Consider the following 25,756-nt stretch of genomic DNA (forward strand, 5'->3'; position numbering starts at 1 on the left):
CTCAATTTCGGAAAAATATAGAATAGATTTATTTTTGGTTTTGTTAATTTATTAAAAAAGCCCTTGTGTGCCACATACTTAGAGTGGAATTAAAACTGTTTAGGAGGGGATGGAGTGGATTGCACAGAGGGGTGGACTGCAAATTGTAATATATCTGCATCATTACTGTGCTCTCAGCAGCCACTCAGCTGCACATTAGGAGAAATGGCAGCACAAATTGCAGGTTAGGAAATGGGGGTTGGAGCTGACATTGCAGGATGCAAATGGGATAAACAGAAGGGCCTATCTGAAAACCGAGGCACCGAGATAAGGAAATGGGAGGACACAGGGCTGAACCAAAAAGGACAAGACAACACTTGCAAAATGAACAAGAGATGCGTGGGAAAACAAGGCGAGTTAAAGAGCAAGCGACAGAATGTGTGAATACATAATACACAGTAATTTGAATTTTTTGGCATGAAGAATGTGATAAAGATGGGGCAGACCGAGGGGATGTAATTTTCCGTGTCTCATTTGCAGCACTTGGAATTTATTTTGATTATGAGCACTTGGGAACCGAAATGCGTTAGAGGAAAATGTGGCTCGAACGGGGTTTATTGCAAATATTGAAAGATTCTTTTAAAAAACACCAAAGGGTGAAGTGTATGCCATCAATTTTCCTTTATTCTCTAAGACCATGAATATTTTGGTGGATGATCAGGTAGTGTGTGTGCTCCCTTTCACTCTTGGCTAGAGAAGATTCTAATTTTTCCCAGTTAATTAAGCCCATGCCTGAAATCTGTGAGCAGATATGGGGCCTCTTCCTATTTCTCTCACTGCTCTTTGATGTGATTTGATGAGAATTGCTTTGCATCTCTTCAGTTCGGTTTTTCTACCTGTGAAATAGGGAATTATAACGAGGTCTGAGCTTTACCAGCAAAGGAAGTGCATCAGAATGTGCAGGAGGGGCTGGAGCCCATCACCACCACCCTGTTCAGCAGGAGGGCGATTGCACCTGTGCAAGTGCTCCAGTCTAGAAAATATCCCCATTTTTTTTATTCTTTAGGTGAATTTTAGCTCTCCTGTTGCATTTTGTCTGTTGGACAGGCTTCAAGGAAGAGAGTTGTCACTTCTGGGAGGCTGAAAAAGATTATCAAGAGAGTGATCCCTTCACAGTCCTTCTGCCTGTCACTGACACATCAGCAGAGTTTTGTCAGAACTGGCTTGAAAAACTGGTGAGGTTCTGGGAGTGTTTTCATCAGTTTTAGACTTTGAACAGACCCAGCTTTCTGAGAAGCTGGTGGAGCTCCATATTTAGTTGGCTGAAAGCTCAAGTCACATCCATGTCCTTTGTGAGAACTGAGATCCTCACCGAGGGCTGAACTCTCAGTTCTGACCGTGCCCTGCTTCTTCTCTGTGCATTTTTTAACAGAAATTCTAAAGTTCTCTCTAAAATGGATTTCTGTGTTCCCAGAGGGACTGTTCTTCAGTCTGAACACACTGCTCAGACTGGCAGGCTGGATGTCTCTGCAGCAGCAGCCGATGGTTTGCAGCTGCTGTGAAACCTGGGCACGAGCACAGAGGACAATCCCCCCCACTCTGGTCACCTGTCCCTGGTCCTTGCAAGTGGGATTACCTTTCTCCACGTGCAAAGTGCCGTTTCACACAGGTCTTTCTCCAGCACTGAGACAAATCCAGCTTTAAGTACGAGATGAGATCCACTGACTGTGTTTTTCCTTCCGAAGCAACAGCTGAATTCAGCTCTTTGGGTTAAAAAAGAGGAGTGTGAGAACACAGCATATGGCTGCTCGCCTGAGAACTGGGGCTCGTGTTTACTGAGAGAAATTGTAATGTGTTGTTGGCATTCATTGTAATTCAGCTTAACTGGGAGCCTGCCAGAACCCAATCAAAATGTGTTCACAGTATATCCAAAATACAGCACAACTGCCAACTTTGTAGTAGCAAGATGTAACAACCTGCTTGGGAAAGAAACACGAAAATTTCCTAACATGAAAAATAAACCCATTACATGTTGTTGTCAGCCTTGTTATCATCCTTTCTTTAAAGTCTATTTTTTTTTTAATAGGACTGAAGTGGAGTATAGTCCTTACAAGACCATCTCAACAAAATGTAGAACTTGACTGGGCATTTATAGGTGCAAAGAGAGGTGAAAAAATGCCCTGACTTGTCCCCTGATGAGCTCCACCACTGGATTTGTTGTTCAAACCTGGGTGATCACTTCAGTGGATCTGCCAGGTCTCCAGGATTCATTTAGGTACCATCTGTTATCAGTGGGGTCTCCAAGGATTTTTATTTTTTCCCCCTTCAATCCTTGAAAAAGGAACTTGTTTTGACTTTTTGTCTTCCCATAAATAGAACCAAATCTCTGATTTCAGTTCAGACTCACGGTATGTACCGTTCTGACCTTGACAAGAGGGACTTGTCTGGGGAAAATGGAGCTGGGAGTTTTTTTCATCCCTGTATCTCACACTCCTGTCCCTTGGCTGAAAAGTGCTCAGCAGGGCACTCCCACCTCTCTTGGCTCCCCACTGGCTCCAGGTCTTCAGCACTGACCCAACCATCAGTCGTGGTCTGGAGGAACTTTTTCTCATCATCTTTTTGTGATCAGTGACTTCACTTTGTTGGATGTGACCACTGTTCTCATATTTCCATCCCCTGATTTATTTTTTTGTTCCTCTGTCACCTGAGAAGCCATGACTTTGAGTCCCTAAAAGGTTATATTGTATTTTCTTGATTAAGCCAATAGTTATGTACAATTTTAAAGGGTTTTATAACAAATTTCTCGAAGTACTATCCAAAGGTTATGACAGAAGCATGTTAATGTATAGATTATGAGATAATATATAGATTATGAGACAGAAAAAGAGATTTTATTTAACATTTCTCTTTCTTGAATCAGCACCCTCCCAGTATTGTGAGGAATGTAATCTCTTTACAAGCAGGGGTTAAATCACATCACTGCCCATCCTGGAGTGGAAGAGACATCAGAAGTGGTGCAATGGTCAGTACTGGAAAATGTAAATATGCCACCAAAAGACATCTCTACTGAGGAAATTAGCACTCATGTAACCAGGAAGTATCATGGGAGATGTTAATTCCTGTAGAGGGCTTTTCAGAATGGAGGAGGCTTTAAGTGAGGTATAAATTTTCAGTGGGTTGTCCTTCCAGAGATGGGAATTTTGATCTGTGAGAGGGAATGGGACCATCTCCAAACCTTTGCCTGGTGTGGGCTCAGTCATGCCATGTTCAGAGCACTCTGGCTCTGCTCCAGCAATGCACTTAAGTCTGATTTGAATCGTGAATATTCCGGTGAAAATCAATTGGAGGATTAGCAACAGGCAGAGAAGTGAGGCAGCCACTTAAGTTCTGTCTTGAATCAAGGCCACACTCACAAATCATCACTGTAGTGCTTCCTATATTGAATCAGGAGTGGCACCAAGGATAAGACCCTCCAGGATCACACCAGGATTCATTAAAAAAGTGTCCAGTAATGTTTTTTTGTGGAAGGGGGGATCTTCTGGTGGGAGCTTTGGTGCTCTGATTTCCAGACTGCAAGTACAAACATCAAACTGGAGATAAATCTAATTTGAAAGAAAATGTGCTTGATTTAGAGACTTGTACAGGCTTGGCAGCTGTTTCAGTTGTGAAATTAAACACAAGCTACATCTTAAGAAGATTTCCTGTAACTGTCAAGGATTTAACTGATGGTTTCTTAATTCCTAGTGCAAGATTTCAAAATCGCTTTTCTAGTTTCATTGACACAGTTTTCAGTTTCCTGCTCCTTTCCTACATCACACTGCTATAAAAAGGACCACCAGTCCCAGCAGAGACACCTGGGACTGAAACACTTTGTGCCTGTTGGAAAGGGACTCGTTTGCTGTGCTCTGTAATACATTTTTTTTTAAATCTTGCTGTAGTAAGTAGGGGCAGTCTGGTAAATCAGAATCATTTTTCCTTTCCAAGCTTTTTCAGAGGTGTAGTTGATTGGTTCCTGGCCATCCTGGTTTCAGGGTGTAGCTCCATCCCCTTGCTGCTCCCTCCTTGCAGCTCCTCCTTCCCCTGTCCCTGGTTTGTGTCTGCATTGCAAACTGGCTGGGGGAACATTCCCCCTCCAAACAATAACCACTTTTCCTCTCTGGTTTGGGGCTGTGGCTCAGATGGATCAGTTCCCCAGTTCAGGGAACAGCAGCCACAAAGGCGTTAGGAGGGAGCAGCGAGGCAGAGAAGAGCAAAACCAGGGAGTTTTAGCTGCTGAATCCTCAAAGCAAAGATGTTTCAGAGGTTGTTGACAAGACAGACCGAGCTTCCCTTTCTTTTCCTTTCTTTTCCATTTGCTGAGCTGATTCCCTGTGCTGCCATGAAATTCCTGATGCCAGCACAAGACAAGAGGGGAGGAAAAGTTGTTGCCTCTTTTGGCAGTGGTGAGGTCTGAAATTGGCTTAAGCCCATTCTAGACCTGCACCTTTAGAAGCATTTTTATATCTGAAAAGATAAGAAATATATCATATTTAGAAGGATGGTTGACACATCAGATACCTGAAAAGTAAGAGCTGCTGGGAGGCAGCAAATAACACAGAGGCTCAGGAGTAAAGGAGACATAGAAAGTACAAGTTTAGTACAAAAACAGAGCAAAATTATAAAATACAGAATATCTTGGCTGATCAAGCCTAGGATTTCTGGAGGAAACATTGAGGTAGTAAAGTGATTAACTTTGAAGCTCCAAACTTCAGTCAAATTTTCTTTTAGTACATAAATTCTTTGACTCAGGAGCTGGCTTAACAAGATTATCACAATACAGGCTTAGAGAAAAATTTTAAACTAATAAATAATACTTCATTTAGTGTATGAGTTTCATATACACATTGTTTTAGAGAGCTTTGTTAAAATCTAAATTCATATTAATGTAGTACTAAGATAATCCTTAAAGAAAGAACTGGCTCTCTTAAGGAGCAATAGTCCAAGAAAACATAAAGTGAAAATTGATTAACTTCAGCAATTCTAGTACAAATTATCACATAACCATCTCAGCTTTGGTTTCTGGCGCTGGTGTTGGGAGGTGAGGACACAAACCATGGCAGGATCACAGGGGCTTATCTTGCACTTAATGAATTGTGATTATTTTTTTTTCCCTGAGCAGGAGCAATCAGAACAGCAAAGAGCCTTTCTGACCCTCAGTAGTGCAGCCACTTAGTGCAATATAACTTGGATGACTTGGGAAAGAATGCAGACCCTGAAGCCCTCTAGAGGAAATACTAATTTTTCTGCCTGTCCCTGAAAATGACTAAAGTAAGTCAAGGACATTCAAGTTTTGTAAATCACTTTTAGCATTTTTGCAGGTACCTGATCATGGAGGTTTTTTAAGTTAGAATTTTCAAATTGCTCACAGGGTTGGATGTGTGTTAAAAGTTACCAAAACTTGAATTTTTCCAGTCCCATTTATACACTTTTAAGGAAAAGAAACACAGTTAATGGTATTGTCAGTTCATCCTTGTTATCAACTTGCTTAAACTACGTTTGAGAATGAATTTGGATTTTTCCTTTACTATTCTTTGGTCAGATAAGTTACAATGTTTAACAGCTCCTGTGTTTGAGATCAAAATGCCACCTTTTTGTTTCTGAAACTCTTTAAATTCTTAATTGCAGAGGCCTTGAACTAGGGAGGGATATGAATGATAGAAATGCCTTATCTAAAGTAGATCTCAAAGCTTTTAAAATGAAGGATCATAGTACATGCCTGAGGGAGGTTGGAGCCACCAGATTTACCTGTTCTTTTGCTAAGTAATATTACAGGAAGAAACAATTGCAGTGATGGGTAACACAATGAATTGCAGTGGAGAATTGAATAGTATCTTGGTTTCTTAAGGTAAAGTTCTCTTTGTTTCGTGTCATATTTCTAGAAGTTCAGGAAAATGGCAGTTTGGAAGCAGCTAATCACGCAATGATTTAAAGACAAAATGTTTCGTAAATATGAAGGCCACATCTACTTCTCTCTTCTGACCTTTTTGGATTATCTCAATCTTAATTTTCCTGCCTTTTTTTTTTTTTTAATAGCAACCCTCTTATACAGAAACCTGTAGTTCCTTAATTGATTTGTGTACTCATTTTTCCCCAGTAAGTTCTTGTTTCTGTTACGCTTTGCTTGATCCTGTTTGAACAAACCATTTCCAAAGTGTTCTTGAGGAGCTGACCAAGCTCTAACACCCTTCTATGTTCTGTTCTCTGGCAAATAAACCAGAGGATAATTTTCTTTTCTGAGGCTTCCCTGGGAATGGCTGCAAGGGCAGTGCAGAAGAAACCATGAGGAATGGCCCCAGAAACATTATTTCATATTGTGCTCCTTTTGCTGACACAGAATTAATTTATCCTGCTCACTCCAGTGCATTGCTCCGGGCTGTGGGCTCTGTATTTTTAGAGTTATTGCATTTACCTTTTCACAGAGAGTTATTACGTTTACCTTTTCACCAGCAGCTCTATTTTGAGGTTTTATGGACAGTGCTTACCACTGACATGTTATTATTGGGGATCTCTTACTCCTTGCCTGATGACTTGAGAAAAAAACTTTATTTCCTTATGAAGAGCATAAAACCAGCTCAGAATGGTAGAAGGGAACTCTGTAGTTCTTCCAGTCTGATGCCTCCTTGTCAGAGAGATGGAAATTCAAGCACTAGTCCTGCCCTGTGTCCCTTTTTTGCCTGCTGCCATCTAAAAGATTTAATCATCTTAGGCATATTAAAAAGTCTTATTTAAAACATGAGTGAGTGACATGCTATGGCTTTGAAATATTTTGTAATCGCTTGTTTTTTACTTTGTACTGAATTACCAGTAAATTTATTGCTTTGCTGAATGGATTAAAATTTTCTTTACATTAAGCTGCAATCATATTTTATTCATGGACTTTTGGTTATATAGTTCTTTAGATATGATAAGATTCTTGCCTGTTTCATGGTACTTCATAGAAGTATTTAATCTTGGATAAGCTGTGTCCAGATCAAGTAGCAAAACATTTTGAATTCAGAATTAAACCACAAAGTAATAGTGATTTAAGATATAGTAATGTTTTCCATTGTGTAGCTGAAGCCAGAGATTTAATCTATCTTCAGCTGGTACTCCATGAAAAGTGGTGGTGAATAAAAATTTCTACCTCTCATTTTGTTCAATAACAACCATAATAAATTTCTGGCATCACCTTGTAACAGAAATGGAGAATGAAAATGGGTAAATGTAAGGAAAGGGAAAAGCTTCCTTTTTCAGTAGGATTTACAGTTTGATTTTTATTTCTGTGATGTTTTTGTTTTGTTTTTGTTTATTTTGGGTTCTGTTTTGTTTCTCCTATTTGCCTGCTCTTGTTGGTTTCCTATAGTTTGTATGGATAAAAATACAGATTCCTAGTTCAGGATTTTCCTGACGGTGAATTGACAATTCCTGCTACCGAGCTGACTTCTAACTGAGCTAAGCACTGTCTGCTGGAGCTAATTCCTCCAAACTGCTTAAGGAAAGAGCCTCATTTGAGATCATCCAGATTTATAGAGTCACCAGGATGACACACACAAGAGTGCTGCAGGTGCCTTCCTCAGGGTTTCCTTGGAATGCAAGGAAAGAGAGGGACATGTGTGAAACTCCAGACCAACTGATCCACAGCCTTGCCCAAATATTGGCCAGCAGGTGCCTTCACCAAAGCTTCTGAATATCCCTGAGAAAAAGGGAATCCTCCCCCTTCTCTTTATTTCTCGCAGCAAGCTGATTTTTGGAGCCTCTGTGGAGAGCTGTGTGAGGAGCTGCCAAGGCTCCCTTCCACTCCTGGGATTGTTCCTTGCAGGTGCCTAAACCATTACACGTGAATTAGGTCGTGGCCTTGTAGCTGCTGAAGAAATTGGGTTGAGCAGAACTCTGATTTGTCTGGGCTTTTCACTCCCAAAGCCTACAGTGAATCTGGCTGTTCTTCTGATACCCAGGATTTTTAGCAAAATATGTCAGTGAAGTCGGCACAAGAATTAATGTCTTTTGGCACCGAAACGTCTGTAGCGCTTTTTGTTTGATCTCCTCTGTCAGCTCTTTATCCCCGCTCAGCTTTGCATCGTTAGCACTTGCTGAGGGAGGACATGCTCAGGGATTCTGCTGTCCTGGATGGGTTTGGGGAGTTGATAACATTTCACAGCTGTGTGTGTGTGCCTCAGAAAACTCATTTCTTTCTATGTGCTTTGGGTAGTCACTGTTCTGAGGTGTCTGTGCCTCATATCAAGGGGTTTGATATGGTTATGAATTGAATTAATGTGGAGCCCTATTAACAAGGTGATCAGAGATACTTTTAGGGCACGATTCATTTCACCCAACTTTGTCTGCCTTGCTGTTACATGAATTTCTGTCTGGCAAGTCACTGTCTCTCTATTGATTAGCTCAGACAGACTCGTTATCTCTCTCTTCAGTATTTCTTTTTCTTCACTCTTAAGACAGGGACAAGTGGGGCACATCCCTGTAGTACTTGTAACTTGCTTGGTGTGATAGTTTTCTTCGGGTTTGTATGATATCAAACTAGTTTTTAGAAGGTCAGTCTATGATTAAGACTTTCCTGTGGGGAGTGAAAGGGGGATAAATCCTCTGAAGCCGGAGAAAGGAGGTTGCAGTTATATTTATTTGTTCTAGTACTTTTGCTTTTAAGATCAGACGTGGTTAATGCTGTTCCTTCCTTATTAGACTTCCTGACCTTTCTAAAATGAAAACTATAGGGGTCTGAAATGAACTCCCCTTGATGTGCTCAGGCTCTAGTGAAGGAAATTACACGGATTTCCTGGTTTTCTTTCCACCTAAGAATCCTTCCTTTTTATCGGTGGTTTTGGGGTGTTGTGGTTTCTTTGTAGTTTTTGTTACATTGAATTGTTCCCCCCCCCCCCTTCCCCATCATCTCTGGCAGCAAGTTAATGGTTACTGCAAAAACATCCTCTTGGAAGCAGAGAACTGGAACAGGCTCTCGGAATCACCTCTCAGTGCCCTCCAGCCCGAGGAGATGAGAAGACACCCTTTGGCACTTACTGCAAAAAGCAGGAATATGAACCCTGATCACACCAGTTCCCCACTTCTAAGCAACGTGTGTGCAGGGTGGATGTCATTTTGTTTTTACTGATCCTAGAGATGGTTGTTCATCACCAGAATCATTCTAATACAGAGATCTTTGCTCCTTTGTTGGTTGGGCAAAGTGATTTGAGAATTTAATTGTGCTGGTTCTGCGTTTTGGTTTGAGCATAAATCAAGAAGATTCTTCTAAGTATGAAGCTATTTTAGGCCTTGTGAGTCTATTTTTTTCATTGTCTTTTTAGCCGATTCTAAAAGTTATTTAAAATTTTGGTTTGTGTTCCAGGATGTCTGGAATAGCGGGTGGGATGATGATCATTAATTTCATCATCTCAGCAGTTTGGAGAGAAAACCAAGGATTATCAAAGGCAGATTTCTTAGGGTGTAGGAAGTATAGAAGTGCTTGAAATGCTTTGGTCAAATGCAAGGCACTTTTAATGTGACAAGGCAAATTCAGGGTCCAAGTATCCTCAGCTTGGTCAGCCTGGAATGTGGAAGCATCTCCTCAAACAAATGGGAGGTGTGAACACGGGACTTGAGCACTTCCAGAAATGGCTGGAGGCCATGTTGTACATCCTCATCAAGGAGAAGATTAATGAGGCTAGGGAAAGATGTAAATTTTCATTGGCACAAAAAGCTAATTAAAACACCTCTGGTTTTCATCACTTTTATGAGAAATTCATCAGTAACAGCATTAGTGACTTATCTCGAGGTTAAGGCTGTTGTGGAATGTGACAACCAGGAGCATGGACTTGTGCCTGAAAATGTGATCCATTCTGTCTGAGACCCTTTACTTCCAGAAACCTCTTTAAGGTCAGGACTAATTTCCACCAAGCTTTGAGAAAATGCTGTTTATTACTTCAGTGGTAATACTACACAGCTCAACACCTGTCAAATGTCGAGGACAAAGTTAGAATGTCCTCACTTCCTATTATTCAGTCACAGGTAATGAAGGCAGAACTATATTAAGTCATTTACCTCATATATATGAATGTCAATTTAAGGGGGATGGCATATCATTAAATCAAATTTTATTAGTTCAGCAGTTTGTTCATTTGTTATTAATATTGCTTGACACATCCCCTTACAAAACCTTCTCAGCTGCTGTGAACTGTTAAAATATTCATAATTTCAGCAGAGCTTTTGTCCTGATAATATAGTTATCTTGGAAAATTGCTGCTGAAAAGAGCTTGGAGTCAGAGACTCTGAGGTTATGGGAAAACCCCCTGCTTTAGCCATACTAAAAATAAAGCACTGAAATTACAGTGATGATGTGGTATTGCCACTGGATTTGCATATTGGACCGAATTGGGGGGCTGGTTTGTGTCTCAGACATGCACTGTGGTGGAGTGGCAGTGGTGTCTGTCCTGATTCAGAGGGAAATCAAAAGGGTGTTGGGTTGCTCAGGAACTCGCTTTTTTACAGGAGAAAAAATGTGATATTGGGAAATAGAAGCTGGCAACGAATGAAAGGAGTTGCAGATATACAGGATTTTGTTAAGGGAGAAAAAGCTGAGAATTTTGTGGTGAGAGGGTACTTGTGGCTGGGACTGCTGGGCCAGTGCCAGTGGCTGGGTGTGGCATGTAGCTGCAGGATGAGCATGGACAGGATGAGGAGCAGAGAGCCCTCTGAATGAAGGGCCAGCAGAGCAGAAGTGCTCTGGTGCCAAGAGCCCAGCTGGATCCTGGGGCTTCAGTGTGTCTGCAGTGGGCTTGGATGGGATAGGTGTGGATCCTGGCACCCTCAGGAGAGAAAAATGGGAGCGAGGGAAGTACTTTGTGGACCTGCACAGCCTTAGCCAGAGGTCTGGCACAAGTGGAAGGGTTTATGTCCAGTAAGTTCAACCCACTTCAAAGCCTGGAATGGAAGCCAACATTTTTGGTGTCAGTTGGTGCCTGGGAAGCATTAATTCCAAGTGCTCATCCCGCCCCAGTTCCTGTTCATGCAGATGATGGTCTGTAAATTCAAGCAGCAGAGCCTGCCTGTATTTGCATGTAAAACATCCATCTGTATCCCTGTGAATGTTGGAGTGACGCAGAGGAAACTCAGCCAGGAAGCAACATTTAAACCCATTCTACTTGCACAGCCAAGCATTTAAAGGTCAGATAATGCCAGAGCTGAGGGATTAATTTTTTCAGAATAATCTGAATTCTCTCCTTTTTGTGTGTTTGGGCGTTCCTGCTGTGCCTGGCGGTTTTTAATGGAGTTTTTGTAGGAAATTTTGTACTCTAGCTGCAGTGGTGCTGAAGATCAGATTTGTGACATGCAGGCTTAAAGATGTGAAGTCCTTAAGATAATCTTCAGTTTTTAGGTAGAACTCTAAACTTCAGGTAAGTTTAGGCTGTATGGAGCTCTGAGCAACCTGGTCTAGTGAAAGGTGTCCCTGGACACAGCAGAGAGTTGGAATTAGATGATCTTTAAGGTCCCTTTCAACCCAGACCATTCTCTGATTCTATGAAATGCTTCAAGATGGTGTTTTAGAATGTCCTCAGACACATCCCCTCTGACTCTTTCTGAATTGTGAGTGTATGAAGATCCTTTTCTTCAGGCACTCTAAAGACTTTTTATGGTTTTTTTTTTTTAATTTCTCCTGAAGGGCTTAAGAACCAATATCTGGTATTTGAGAGTCAGCTTAGTGTGAACAGGCCTTGAGGATTATTCCTTTTTTTTATTATTTGGACTGAATAATTCTTAAAAAGCTTTTTAATGTCATTGGCAAAAATACCCACCTGATGATTTTCCTTGATACAAGTTATATAAGAATTGGAAACTGAGCCCAGTGTAATAAATCAGAGAGGTTTTTGATGGAGAACATGGATGAATTGACGTGTGTATTGAATAAAATCACATTTAGGAAAAGGCATGAATTCTCTACCTCCTTCTCCCTGTCAGCCAAGCAGTCACCTTCTTCCAGATCTTTCTACTAAATATTGCTTTAGATGGAAAATACCCTGTGTTTCTTTAAAAAAAACCCACCCAAACTTCTTTGGTTTCGGTAACATCTACCACTTGGACTGAGGCTGTGGGTGCTGTTAACACTGGATATATTTAAGCAGATCTGCATATGTAAACTGAAGGCTGTGACAGGAGCAGAAGTTCGTGCTGCCTTCCCCAATTAATCAGAGAATTTCTGCCATAGAAATGAGTTTTCATGTCACCTAACAGTGAACATCCAATCTTCTGGCCTTGCAAGTTGCTCTGCCCGCAAAGAGAAGCCCTTGGTGGTTCAGATGAGGTGTTTCAGGTGCAGTCCTGTCTGTTTGGAAGGTCATGTGTGAGTTCACCCGCACAAACCAGCAGGAATCAAACAAGATGTTTCCATACTTAAGGCTCCAAACCTACTTGAGCATTTTTTTTCTCTGCCCTTTCTCAAAGCACACACAATTTCTGGCTGTCTTTTGCGTTTTCTTTGCCCTTCTTTGCAGTGTTTCTGTCCTTTTTTTTTTTTTTTTTAGCCTTCCACGTCACACAAGACATCAGCCCTCACTGAGCATGGTCACTGCTGGCATTTATCTCCCCTGCAAGGCACAGCAACTTCAGTGGGTTCCCTTCAACATCCAGCACAGCCACACTTGAAAATTGGTGTTTGTCCCTGTCTCACTTTGATATATTGATTTTTTTTTTTTTACTAGTCGCCACTCTGCAACAACAGAGATATGATTGTTGTATAGTTTTTACTTCGTCAAATGAGGTACATTAAAAGGTTATTAATTTGTCTTGGCAGGCCAATTCTTTTGAGCAATCAGATTGTTCTGTTGACTTTGAAGTTTTGTCCTTTTAGATTCAGATTCCACAGACATCTGCACCTCAGACTTGCTGTTGTGTGTGAGCTGCTGTGCAACTGCGAGTTTAGTATTCTAAGTGCTTTTAATTTTAAAGACTATTTTAATTAGGAAAAAACATTCAATGCTTTCTCAGGCCCTGAATCAAAGGGATTTTGCCCAGCTGGCTGCCAGTGCTGCATCAGTGCTGAACTGCCCCAGTCAGGAGCAGTCACAGCATTTCCACTGAGCAGCTTTCCTGCTCGTTCATCCCTAGAGCAGAATGAGCAAGGCGGCATTTTCCTCACAGAGGGTCTGGATTTGCACGTCCTCATCTGTCAGGAGAGTGACCTGGTGAGAGCAGTGGTGTTTGTGACAGGCTGGACTGGCAGAGCCCTCCCTGTGACCCCTCCCTTCCCAGCCAGGGTCCTGCTGTTCCAACCAGATGTCCTGGATTTTCCCCCGGGAATGGTGATGCAGCAGCAACAAGCCCATCATTTAGTCAGGAATCAAAAAGGTATTAAAATGTATGAAAAAGGAGAAGTGAGTAAATGTAGCTTAGGGAGAGATTTATGGAAAAATTGGAAACTAGAGACTTTTAAATTAAAAATTACTTTTGTGATGGATAGCACTTGACAAAGTTGTTGTCCCCCCAGTTCTCCCTGTGAGAGCTGCCCTGTCTGCATCACTGCTGCATGAAAGGCAGCAACTTGTGCCTTCCCTCCATTTATTTCATAGTAATTTTTTTCAGTAATGGTAACATTTTCCAATATCTCTGGCCAGTGGCAGAGGAAGGGACAGATCTTTACATAACATGGCACCAATGTTTGTGCTGTAATGTGAACCAAACCTGACATTTGTTGACACTGATAGAAAGATTCATTTAACCTCAGTGGACCTCATTTGCCACAGTGTGTGGAGCATCCCTTTTGTAATGTTTGCTCTGACTTCATTCCTAAATCTGATTTTAGCCAGTGCTACAGAGAATTTTTTCAAGATGTTGGTTTGCTTTTCTATTTCAATGACTCTTTTTTTCCTAATTATGCACTTCTGAAAATAAACATTTTCAAGCTAACTGGCTTTTGTTTTCCTGCCCTTTCTCCCTCATTTTTTCCACCTCCTTTCTCCTTCACATTTCCTTGATTCAGACAATGTCTTATTTGCAAAATCATCAACTTGGTCAGTCAGCATATCAGAGTTGTTTACTTTTCCTCTACTCTTTGACTACAGAGAGAGGGTTTTCCTGGTCCTTGTGGATTTATTAAACTTTCTTTTACTTAAAAATGGAAAGAGGCAATGTGGAATCATAGAATTTTTAGGTTGGAAAAGACCTTTAAGATCATGGAGTCCAACTGTAGGACTTCTCAGGTAAATGTGGTTTTGGGGATGTTTTAATCAATTTCTTTCTACAAGACCCCTTTCTGAGCATGTGGATTTATGTTCAGCCAGTGCTTCTTCCCAACTGGTTCAGTCAGCACTGAATGGATAACTCCTTTGTTGTTGGAGTGTGCTCTATTAAATAATACTGAAAGATTAGGAAATGTCTTCAACCCTCACTGATTCCCTGGTCAAGTGAGTTAAGTCCTTTAGCCAAGCTGGGTTGGAAAAATAAAAATTCTTCCACCACCAACCACAGTTGTCTCATTGTGGGTGTTAACCCTTGGCTTTAAAATAAAAAATACATGTGTTTAAACACTTCTACTTGAATCAATTTATTGCATTCTGAAGGATGTATAGTTAAGTTATAAACTGTACCCAAGTAAAGAACGTGCAGCAACAGAACTGCAAGTTTGTGACACTGATGCTGTGTAACTTGGGAATAGGGGTTTAATTTTATTTACCTACATCTGAGCAGAGCTAATGCCCTTTACTTCTTTGTGGATGTGAATCTTAACTACTTCAAGACTTATCTGTAAACAGAAATTATATCAGGAATTGCATAAAGAGCACTAATGAGGCCTGAGTGGCTTGAGGAAATAAATATTTCATTTGGCTTTGGTGAGTCAACACGATCTCATTCTGTACCCTCCTAATTGCATCCTCGATATTTTCCTGCTAAAAACAATTAGAGCCGTGACAATGAAGAGCAGAGCTCCTGAAAGCTGAAATTTTCCTGGGTAACATCTCACAGTGCAGTACCTGCCTTCCAGAGAGACAAGGGGAAAAAAAAAAAAGAGATGGACAAATCTCTGTCTTTGTGGATGTTGATGAGCCCTGAGCCAGCCTGGCCCTTTAATGACACATCCCTGGATCCCGGTGTCAGCTGCCTCCCTGTTTGCACCAGTAAGTAAAGCCTTCCAAAGGTGCCCTGGGGAGCTATTACAGAGCAGGAGCAATAATACAAATTTCATATTTTGCTCTGCTGTCAGACACCCTCTCTGGCACAAGGGCAGGTTTAATATTTCTCGCTGTGCGGTTTTCACAGCGTGCCACGTTCATTTGGATTTTTCTAAATCTCTCTTAATGCTACAAATGCTTATTTGTGGCCACTGGTTCTAAATTTTTTAATTAACTTGCTTTGCTTCAAAATAATTTATTACCTAGTAGCAGTCTCAGTGACTTCTTCTGAGTTTTAGGGAAATGCTCGCTAAAAGCAGATTTGGAATTTTTGCTGCAAGAATTGTTCTTGGGCAGACGGGGAAGAGAAATGTGTGATGGCTTGGAGTTTAAATGTGAAATATTTGCTACAGAATTTGCAGTGAACAGTCTTTTCAAGCAATCCAAACTGAAATACACTTCTGTAAAATCATTCAGGAGATCATTTGAAATAATGAGCAGCTGCAGAGGAATAGTTTTCTACTTGCAAACCATTACAGAGCAGAGAAAAGGTATAGGTATTAGTTGCCAGCAGACTGCTGAGTTGAGCTTTAAAAAACACACACCCTCAAAAAAAAAAAAAAAACCCCAAACTACCACATACTTAAGAATTACAACATGAACTATGATATTTTTATCACTGATCTAGTTTTCCATGTGATGTAAGTGCCTATAAAGCTGTGAACATGAATTGGTAAATGATAAATGATCTCTACCTGCACCATAACTTAGGACTATCAGTTTACAGAGTAAGTGATTGGATCATGTTGAAAGAGAAGCTAATTAAATGAAACTGAATTATCTCCCCTTGTATTTATGAACAGAAGACAAACACATTGTTTGGGTTTATTCGGTTCTTGTGTCTCAACTGAATTAGGTTAATTGAGACTCACAGTGGTGGCACCCAACATGCCAAGTACAAGGTGTCAGATCTCTCTCAGATATTCTGAAGAACATGGCCAATATAAGCTATTTTTGTCTACAGGATAGTTTTAAGTTATGAAATTTAAAATTTCACATTTTTGGACTTGAGTTTCCCCAAGCTGGTTTGGTTATTCTGACAACTTCTCAGATAACGTTTAGAAATCCATGTCTGGACACTGATCCCAGGAATCAGTCAGGTCTTCCATGTCAGTAATGTGTTAATGCTTTCTGTGACAATTAAATTAACCAGTTTTAATAGATTGAAGGCAATCACTTCATATTATCTAAGGAGGTGTGTTTAGAAACAGAGTAATAGATAGTAATGTAATTTTCTAATCTGTCTTTAGTGAAATTCCTTCACTGTCTTGTTTAACTCATTTAGCACTCCTGTGCTAACTTGGAGGAATATAATTCTGTTCATCATTGCCAGACTGTACCATCTGGTTAAGTAAAAGGACCTTTGGAAAAAAATGTTAAAACAACTGCCAATTTCTCTTTAAAAAGATACCGAGGCACATAATGGAATTACCTGCTTCTTTAGATTAATAATCCAGGAAATGAAATGAATGAACTTTTCCTTTATTTCTGTTTATATTGCATTTGTGAGAACTTTTAAACAGAAAGATGAGAACAATATTGTTTATGTCTCTGTTGCTTTCCTTCTCTTTAGATACATCATGGTCTTTTAGAGCTTGGCTGCACATTTTCTCCTTAACTGAGCCCCACTGGTAACTTGCTGTGTGCAGAAATTATATTCCAAATCTCTGTCTTCCTTAAACACCCAAGCTGTTATTTCTGTGCTTTCTGGATCTCTGTAGTTTTATGGATCTCGGGTTTGCTTGCATCACTGTAGGACAAATAACTGAGGATCAAAGTGTTTTACTCACTCTGCTCGGTGGGTGAAGTTATTGAAGGTGAATTTTGTAGGTCTCCAGAAATCCATGTGCATATCAGGCTATGGTTGATCTGACAGAGTCCTTGAGGGAACTCTGAGTAACCTCACGTAGCTTTTAATGCTTTTAGTACCAGAGCCTCGTGTTCAGCTAAATTGTTGTGGAGGCTCAGAGCACGGGTGGTTCAGAAACAGCTTTGGAGGAATGAAAAGTGTTTCAGCTGTTGTTGTTCATCGGTCCCTTCTCTGGTTTGAGATACAGAATAATCCGTTTTTCCCACCTGATCAAGTCTCAGGGTGAAACACAGCAATTCTTTGTGCATGGGCAAAGTCGTGTTATTAATTGAAGGTGTTGGAGCAAAACCATTTGTATGTTATTGAGATTCAGAAAACTGGATGATTTGACTTTGGGGGGAGAATTGGCAGTGGGTGTAGCAGAGTTAGTGCAGGTGGTAACTGAGCCTAAAGCCACTCTTCCCAATCAGTGATAACCACACCATCTGACTTTGAAGAGTCCTGGAAGAGCACTACCAGGAAGAATATGTTCCTAAGCATAAGATCAACTTATATTTAGATCTTTGTGACATCAGGAGAAAAAGTTTTTCTATAATGTCACTCTCTGTGCTGCTTCATCCTTCCCTAGTCTCCATATTAAGTACCATGAAGGTGTGAAATCAGTACTAAAGTGTTTAAAAACATTGTAAATAACATCAGTAATATAAACTTTTCTCTTTAGCCCCATGTGCTGTATTATGCAAGTCAAACTACCACTTTTTGTTTTTTGCACATTTTCCATAATAACTCCAAACAAGGAAATACACTTGTATTTCCAAGACATTTCTCTGTTTGTGAATCACATAACTGGTTGGTTTGTTTGTTTGTTTTTAATCTGCTCTCTGAATATGCATTGTTGGCTTTTCCAAACAGGCCTGGATGATTGCCTCCAACAATACATCAAAAATTTTGAAAGGGAGAAGATCAATGGGGAGCAGCTGCTGCACATCACTCACCAGGAGCTGGAGGAGCTGGGAGTCACTCGCATCGGCCACCAGGAGCTGATCCTGGAAGCAGTTGATCTGCTCTGTGCTTTGGTAAGTGATTTCTTGCATCACTCACCTTAATCATCTGGGTTTATGAATCTCCAAGCTACATAAAAGTAGTGTAGAATGTGCTCTCCAGCTACAGTGGCTTTGCTTCATTGAAGGACAGGCACGTCCTGGCTTCTCTCAGCTGTAGAGGAACTATCATTTAATGATTTTATGATCGTGTGTTATAGTCTTTTATTGCTTTTCCTCTGAATTTCTTGCTCCTGTATTCAAATGCTGTTGACTATCACTACTGGCATCCATATGGTCCTGTAATTATATGCCATATGCCCTGGTATTTCACTGACATTTGCCACACTACCCTGAACCAAGCAGACCTGAGTGCTTTAACCGTGCCAGCCTTCAAAAGGATGGTACTACAGGGCCAGGAGGTAATGCTAATTAGACTGGAAGATTGTTTAAAATGAGCTTTAAGAAGAGACTGGAGTGGTAAAATTGACTTTATCTAAACTACAGACACGTGTGTCAATTAAAAGTTGGGTTTGGGTTTTTTTAGCAACCTGCAAGCACTTGGAAGAACACTGTTTTTTCATATTATAATTATTAGGTTATTAATCCAGTTATAAACTCTTAACACACTATTAGATATCAAAAAAATCTTTTTTCCTCTGCTGCATAATTCCTACCAGCTAATAAAATGTAATGTATTAACTCTAAAGAAAAAATAACTCTATTCTGTTTGTGTAGGTGAATGGGTGAAAAAAATATAGTAAAAGTCAATAGTAAAATTATGTAGGTAAATTGTATATGACAGTCCCGATATTTTATTTCTTTATCAGGAGTTTTGCCTCTGCATAACTAAGTTATCCCGTGGGATATTGATAAGATAAATTGCCTCCAAGAGGGAAATTGGCACTTAAAAGTAAGATAGAAAACAAATGGGGTAAAATGCACTTGATCTGAGGAAAAAAAAAAAAACCCACCCAGTTTGAATGAGTACCTCTTATTAGTCTTCTTCTTGAATGACAAAATACACTCGGTGTGGCTTGAGATGTGTCCTCACAAACTGCAGAGCACAGCTGGCCAAGCAGGGAGTGCTTTGGCCTCGCTGCAGCTGTACCTGGGACTGGGCTGTGCTGCACAACCAACAGCCTGCTGTGCTTTTGGAAACACCTCAACTCAGAGTTCTCCCTCTGAGACATTGTGTGCCACATTAAAAAGAGCCACCACCCCCCCAGTGTCACGTTATGTCACCTCCAGAGCGGTGTCACCGTGCCCCGACACCCGGCAGGAACAGCAGAGCCAGGAAGTTTCCCCCGGACAAAGCTCCCCTTCGGTCGCTGTGCCCTTCAGGAGGACCCTTGCTGGGCTTTTTTTTAAGATGATTTTTTTCTTCTTTTTTAAGCAAAGAAAATGTACCTCTTGCTGCTGGTCAATAGTGCAGCTCTTACCGTGCTGTCTCATGACCTTCCTCTTTCTTTTGAAGCAGGATGGGGATTTTCCAGCTCCTGCTATCATTTATTCAGCCTCCTGCCTTTAAGCCCTTACCCTTCCTTTCTCACTCTGCTCTAAAATGCCTTTTTCTTTTTATTTTTTTTTCCCTCTACTTCTATATTTTTCTCTCCCTGCCTGTTCCATGTGCTTTCTGCTGAGTGAGTCTGGAGCCTGGGGCTCTGCTCTTGGGCTATTCTCTTGCTTCTGACATTTCTGCCTTGCTGCCATGCACAGCACATCCTTCAGTTCTTGCAGGATCACAGGGAAAAGTTTCACCAGACTAAGTATAATAGCTCTTTTAAAACTATGATCATTTAGGAGAATTTGAATCCATCGAACCAAAAAGAGTTATTAAGAATTTCTCTTCCATTCTTTCAAAGACTGGCAATAATTGAATGGTAGAAATTCTGATCCTGCCTTTAATAATTGGAATACACTTCTAAAATATCACAATTGTATTCCTATTCTGTGCTAAATCTTGAAATATTAATAAATTATCCTGATACCTGACTGCTGGTGACCAGTGAAAATTGTGAACTGGAGCTCCTCACTGTTAGAGATTTTTAGATTAGCTAGTCTAAAAAAACCCAGAGGAAATACCTTATTTTAAAAGTACTTTTTAAAGAGGATGTAGCAGTATCTGGTTTTTGTTTCTGCCACTAAACAGAAATTAACATACAAGAAATTATTAGGATCAGAAGGTCTTAAGGATCATGTCATTTTACCCCTGATTCCCTGAGGCACATTAAATTAATGCACTTTCTGAGCAGCTAAAATAGAGCCCCAGTCAGTCAGGGCTCAATCCTTTAATGCACTGTGTGTATGGACAGAATGCAGTGTATTTGTAGATTCATACATATACATACTTTATTTTTTTTTTCAAAGCTTCTTATTAAAAAAAAAAAATAAATAAAAGAAGGGAAACAGCAATTCCAGCAACGTGGTCCAAAATCCCACCTGTGGGGAGTGGATAGCAGCAGGAGCAGAGTTTGCCAGCATCCACTGGCTTTTCTCTGGGTCTGGATCATGGATAACCTGTTCCTGTTCATGTCCACACCCATCAGCCCTGCTCTGAGCTCTGCCTGTCCCCCCTCACTGGGCCATGTCCATGAGCAGCGATACACTTTGGGTTTTTCCCAAGCCTGGATTTCCCCACTGATCCCTGTTTGGCAGGTGGCACTGCCCAGGATCCATGACCCATTCCAGGCAGTGTTAGCAGGATCTCAGGGAGGTGGGGTGTGCAAGGCTTGGAGCAGGAGCAGCTCCAGTGCTCTGTAGGAATGTCCCAGGTAGGCTCAGGGATGATCAGGAATTCTGTGCTTGTTGCTGTGCCGTGTTTTCCACCTGCCTTTCCTAAGGACCCGCTGGTTTTTGGGAGTGGGGATTTGGTGGGGTTACACATCAGGGAGTGAGGCTGCTCTCCTGTCACAGGGATGCAAACCCTGCACAGCACACACAGATCCGAGTGCTGAGCCACACTGAGGGTTCTGAGGGCAAGAGAAAAACAAAAAATAAAGGAGGCACCTCCTGTGTTTTTGATTCCCTGTCCCAAACCACCTATTATCCAGATTCCAAATGCAAATTATTAAATGCAAACTATTACACATCTGCCCTTGGCATGACTTTATGTCCACTTTTCCAAAAAAAAAACCCATGAGAAACACAAACTAACGTGTCTTTGTTAATTGATTCAACTGTCACATTATTTCAGAATAAAATCAGGAGTAATATTACTAATATGTAAAATCACAGATCATTATTTTTCTTTTGAAATAAAACTGAGTTCAGAGCTTTTTTCAACCAGGAATTGCATCTGAGAATCCTGTATAGGAGAGATTCCACAATGGAAGACGACCTGCAGTAGGAAACAAGGAACTATAAGAGATGTAAATAAGGAATAATAAGAGTATTTGATATACCCGTAATAAGAGAAGTGGTTATATAGGAATATAGAAGAGTATGGATTTTACCTTAAAATTCAATAATTTAAAATGTTAGAATAATCTCATTTATGAAAGGGTAAAATCAAAGTGCAAAAGGGAAGAGCACTTTTCTTTGTAGGAAAGAAAGTACAGGCACTTTCTTGGGATTGCTCAGGGATGAATTTATGTGCTATGAAAGGGAAGTCAGAGGTGAGCCTTACTTTCAACTTCAGTTCTTTGACCATTTTGGAAAGACATTTTTGAGTTGCCTTTTAATTATGAAGAAAATTGGGAATGATGGCTGGTTTGGGGGGGAATCCTACCTTGAACATCAAAGTCCTTCCTTGCTGGTGTGGTCGGGAACTCCAATAATTTCTTGGAAGTGCCCTAAATAACATCTATGGGCTAAAAAGTGTGGGCCACTTCGGGTTTGGACTGTAACTTTATTCAAGTTGAAATATTTCTTGGGATATGCATTGGAGGACTTGTTGCACAGGGGCTGAATCTGACGTAGTAGGACCTGGTGAAAATCACTTTTTGCTAGAGGGTAAAGGGTACTGGAAGCAAGAAAAGGAACATTTTTGAGGTCAGCATTGGTTGCTGTTCAAACCTGTGCAAGTAAATTTAATTTAGTTAGGACAGTACTGGAGTCAGTATATTGGTAAAGTCTGCACAAATTAAAACATAAACAGTCCAGTGGGAAGGAAGACTTTGATAATGAAGGGAAGACAAATGAATGGGAAATGAAATGAAATGAATGCTCCAATGGAGATTGTATCTCCAGTAATTAAAAGTACTGTTAATTCACAGGCATTCAACTGGTGAAATTGGGCCCTGTGCTGTGGAGATTTCAAGGAGAAATAAAGATTGGAAACTTTCCCTTCAGATCCTTCACAGCTACAACCCAGGCAGGGTGGGTTCCCCAACAACAAAGTCACCTGTGGGTCAACATGTTTACAACAACTGGCAGGAGTAGAATTTATTTATATACTTAGTATTTTTAAAAAAAAACCCCATGTATAGGACACAGCTACCAAATAAATTCTTTTTCCTATCATTTTTCTAACATATTTCTTTACTAGGCATCTCTCTAACAAAATTACAGCAGCAATAGGAATTTGTTGGTCACCTGGGAAGCAGCTTGCAGGGATTTATTTTGGAGAATTCCATGCTGGAGACGAAGCAGCCAGTCTTTCATAGCTGCCTCTGTATCTATTGATGAGGTTGTTTCTTCTGAATTAAAATTATTCAAGGGGTTTTTTTTAATTTAATACTACCTTTTAGTGGCCATGCCTACAATGATCTCTCTTGAAATCCTGTTCATTTTTCATTCTGCTAATGCACTTTTTGATTTATCAATTCTGGGAGTATATTAGGAAGTATTTTTTTCTTACTTTACCTGATTTGTAATCAGATTTCATTTTTAACAAGTCATTCAATATGTCAAATACTTATTTTCCACCCATATTTCAGGGGTCATTCAAAGGTGATTATATGAGACTAAAATCTTCATTTTATATATATATTTATGCTTGAGTATATGGACATAAATCTTCTTTCTTTAGAGTGGAATGCCATCCCTCGTAGTGAGAGATGAAGAGATATTCCATCTCCTCAGTGTAATGAGGAACCTGGCACATCCATTATTTTCGGCTGTACAAACATCTATGCATCCAGAGAGCTTTATTAATCTCAATTGGAGAAGAAGTTCAGCTTTTGGCAGTCCAGTGCTATTTATTGTGCTGTGCCAAAACATTGAATTAATACTGTTGAATGGAGTTAGTTTAATTATTGCACATATTAGAAAGTGTGGATCATCTTTTGCTTAGTCTAATTAGTGGCTTCATTCTTTCAAATCATGCAGTTTGGAAAAATAATCTTGTTTTAAGGGTTATCTGTTGTGGTGGGTTTTTTTTTTTTTTTTTTTTAAATCTACTGACAATTTTGGCCTTTTCAGATATCTCTTAGGATGAGGACGTGGAAGGATGATAATTATACAATCAGAGTAGCCTTAAGTACTGCTGTTCACGGGTGTTTTACACATCTGTGCATAATAGTTTTGTCTTACTGGGAAGAGGTAAGAATTCCATGGTCTTGCTAAACTGGTGTGCTGGAAAAGGAGGAGTTTGGATGTAATTCCATATGGTTTGTGTTGATTACCCACACGAGTGGAATCCTTCCTCTCTGAAATCCCCCCCATGCTGCCTCACCAGACCTTAACAGGCAAATGAGAGGAAATAGAGCTCTGTTTTTCCTGTCTTTTGACGTGGCTGAGAGGTGTCTTCTTGTCACACTGTAATTCTATTTCAGAAAACAGGGAGAAACGTGTTCTATTCCAAGTGTTAAACCTGTTCCAAAGCCTGTAATTTTCTTCTGAAAATGTATCTGTTTAAGCACCAGTGAGAATGAGGATTTTAATCCATTGCAGGCTGGGCTGGTGAATGGGCTGCTCCAGGAGCTCCTGCATGCTTCTGACAAATAAATGTGCTTATTTCCATTTATAAATGTATAAAAGAATCCCTTTACAATAATCCATTGCTGTATTTTAGGTTGTGTGTCTGGGTAAACTCAGTGGTTTTCTGTCACTGAGCATTGTACCCCTTTCCATGTTCTGAGTTCCTGCCCCTCCCAGGTGAGCACAGCACACCTTGGCATGGCCAGTTAAATTGATTTACTGCTCATTAGACCAGTGCAGTTGCAGAAATTTATGCAAATGAATAGGGAGGTAATGACATAATGTTAAAAACCACACGTGTCTGATGCTGTAGACCAGGGCAGGAGGGAAAACACTGGCTCAAAGTACTCCAAATACTGTTGGAATACCTCATAATTTGTGCATATCTTTGTACCCCTGGTTTAAGGGACATGAACATTCATTTCTGACACCATTTCAATTTCTCTCGAGTGACTGTGTTTGTAATTTCAGCCCCGCTGGATGCCTGGTTCCTCCAAGGCTGATCACAGTCACTACTGGGGATAAAGGAATGGGCATTTTGCCTGCACAGGGATAAAAGAGAAACCTATAAAGCAACACCCTGTTTCCCTTCATGGTTGTTTCTGCTGGAACCAGCTGCTGTGACATTGCAGGGTGCAGTGTTGAGTGACTCTTTATTGCTTCTTTTGCTTTGATTTCTCTGGTGTTTCACAGGAGTCCTTTCCTGCACGCTAGTCCAGTTTGCCAAAACCAGTGGAGACAGAAACAGGACAGCAAACTTTTGTGTTCTAACCTTAATTTTAACCTAAATTGCTCTGCGTGAGCTCTCTCTCGTCCCCAGCCTCAGACTGACCAAAATTTGGATACTTGATTTGTGTGCAGCAACGTGGAGGTGCCCTGTGGTCTCCTAAGGATGCTTACCTGGCCTTTGTGATTTATGAATTAGAATTGACAGGTCCAATTAATGTATATGAATTATTGCTTGCCCTGGAATCTCAATGTGAAGTGCATGGAATAGCCTGCCAGTGACACAAGAACAAATTGTGCAGCAGAGCATTCACAGCTTCTTTTCCATCTTTTTCTTTCTACACTGAAGGAGTTAGAAAGAAGGATGCTTGTAATGTTTGCATCCTGTGTCATCTCCTTCTCATGATAAAATGTGTTGCTGGATTCCTGCATTGCTTTCAATCAAGCACATGCTAATGTTACCCAATCTTTCCACAAAATGAAATCTTGTGAGAGATTCTCATCCCTGCTACCACAAACAATCTCTAAGAGATAAAATAGTCCTTTACACTTTTTTTCTTTCCGTTTCTGGATGATATTTGTGAGGTACTTTGAGGTGAGAATGCATTTATGTTCTCACAGGGCCTTTAGAAAGTGGGCATTTAATTTAAAATATCCTTCTTGTTTTGATTCTTGAGCATGAAGGGGAAAATTAACAGTGGTGAGAAAGTTTCATTTCAGTATTGGCAACTTTTCAGTTCTGTGTTCTTGCATTTTATTGCTTATTAGATTATTACAGATATATGATTCATATATATATGACTCATATATATGATAATTCTTATATATAGTAATTCTTACTACTGACTTCACATCACTGTCACAATGAACATGGCTGGGAGTTGTTGACCTGTTCTCATTGTGAGATTTTAAAATGCCAATGCTCCATTCAGGAAAGCCTAAAAAATCCAGATCTTGCAGTTTGTTGTGGCTTCATAAAAATGCCACTAAACCACCATCCATTTGTACAAGAGTTAAACTGAGTCATTTTAAACTCTAAATTCTGGAGTGCTCAGTGGTAACATTTCCACTCTGATTCTTCTATAGCAAACACAGAAATCAGAATTCAACCAGAGTGTGTGAAAGGAAAACATTCCTTTTCCAAAATCATGGCT

The 25,756-nt window shown here is 40.3% G+C and overlaps 1 protein-coding gene across 1 annotated transcript in view; it reads left to right on the forward strand.

The window, feature by feature from the left end:
* LOC126637552 (connector enhancer of kinase suppressor of ras 2-like) overlaps nt 1-25,756 on the forward strand; it is a 173,232-nt gene that overhangs the window by 45,634 nt on the left and 101,842 nt on the right. The window contains 1 exon segment of the mRNA XM_050310900.1: nt 17,887-18,050. Coding sequence (XP_050166857.1) covers nt 17,887-18,050 — 164 coding nt within the window.

The sequence above is a fragment of the Myiozetetes cayanensis genome, unplaced genomic scaffold (genome assembly GCF_022539395.1).
Source record: "Myiozetetes cayanensis isolate MyiCay16 unplaced genomic scaffold, myiCay2020 scf15, whole genome shotgun sequence".
Lineage (NCBI taxonomy): Eukaryota > Metazoa > Chordata > Aves > Passeriformes > Tyrannidae > Myiozetetes > Myiozetetes cayanensis.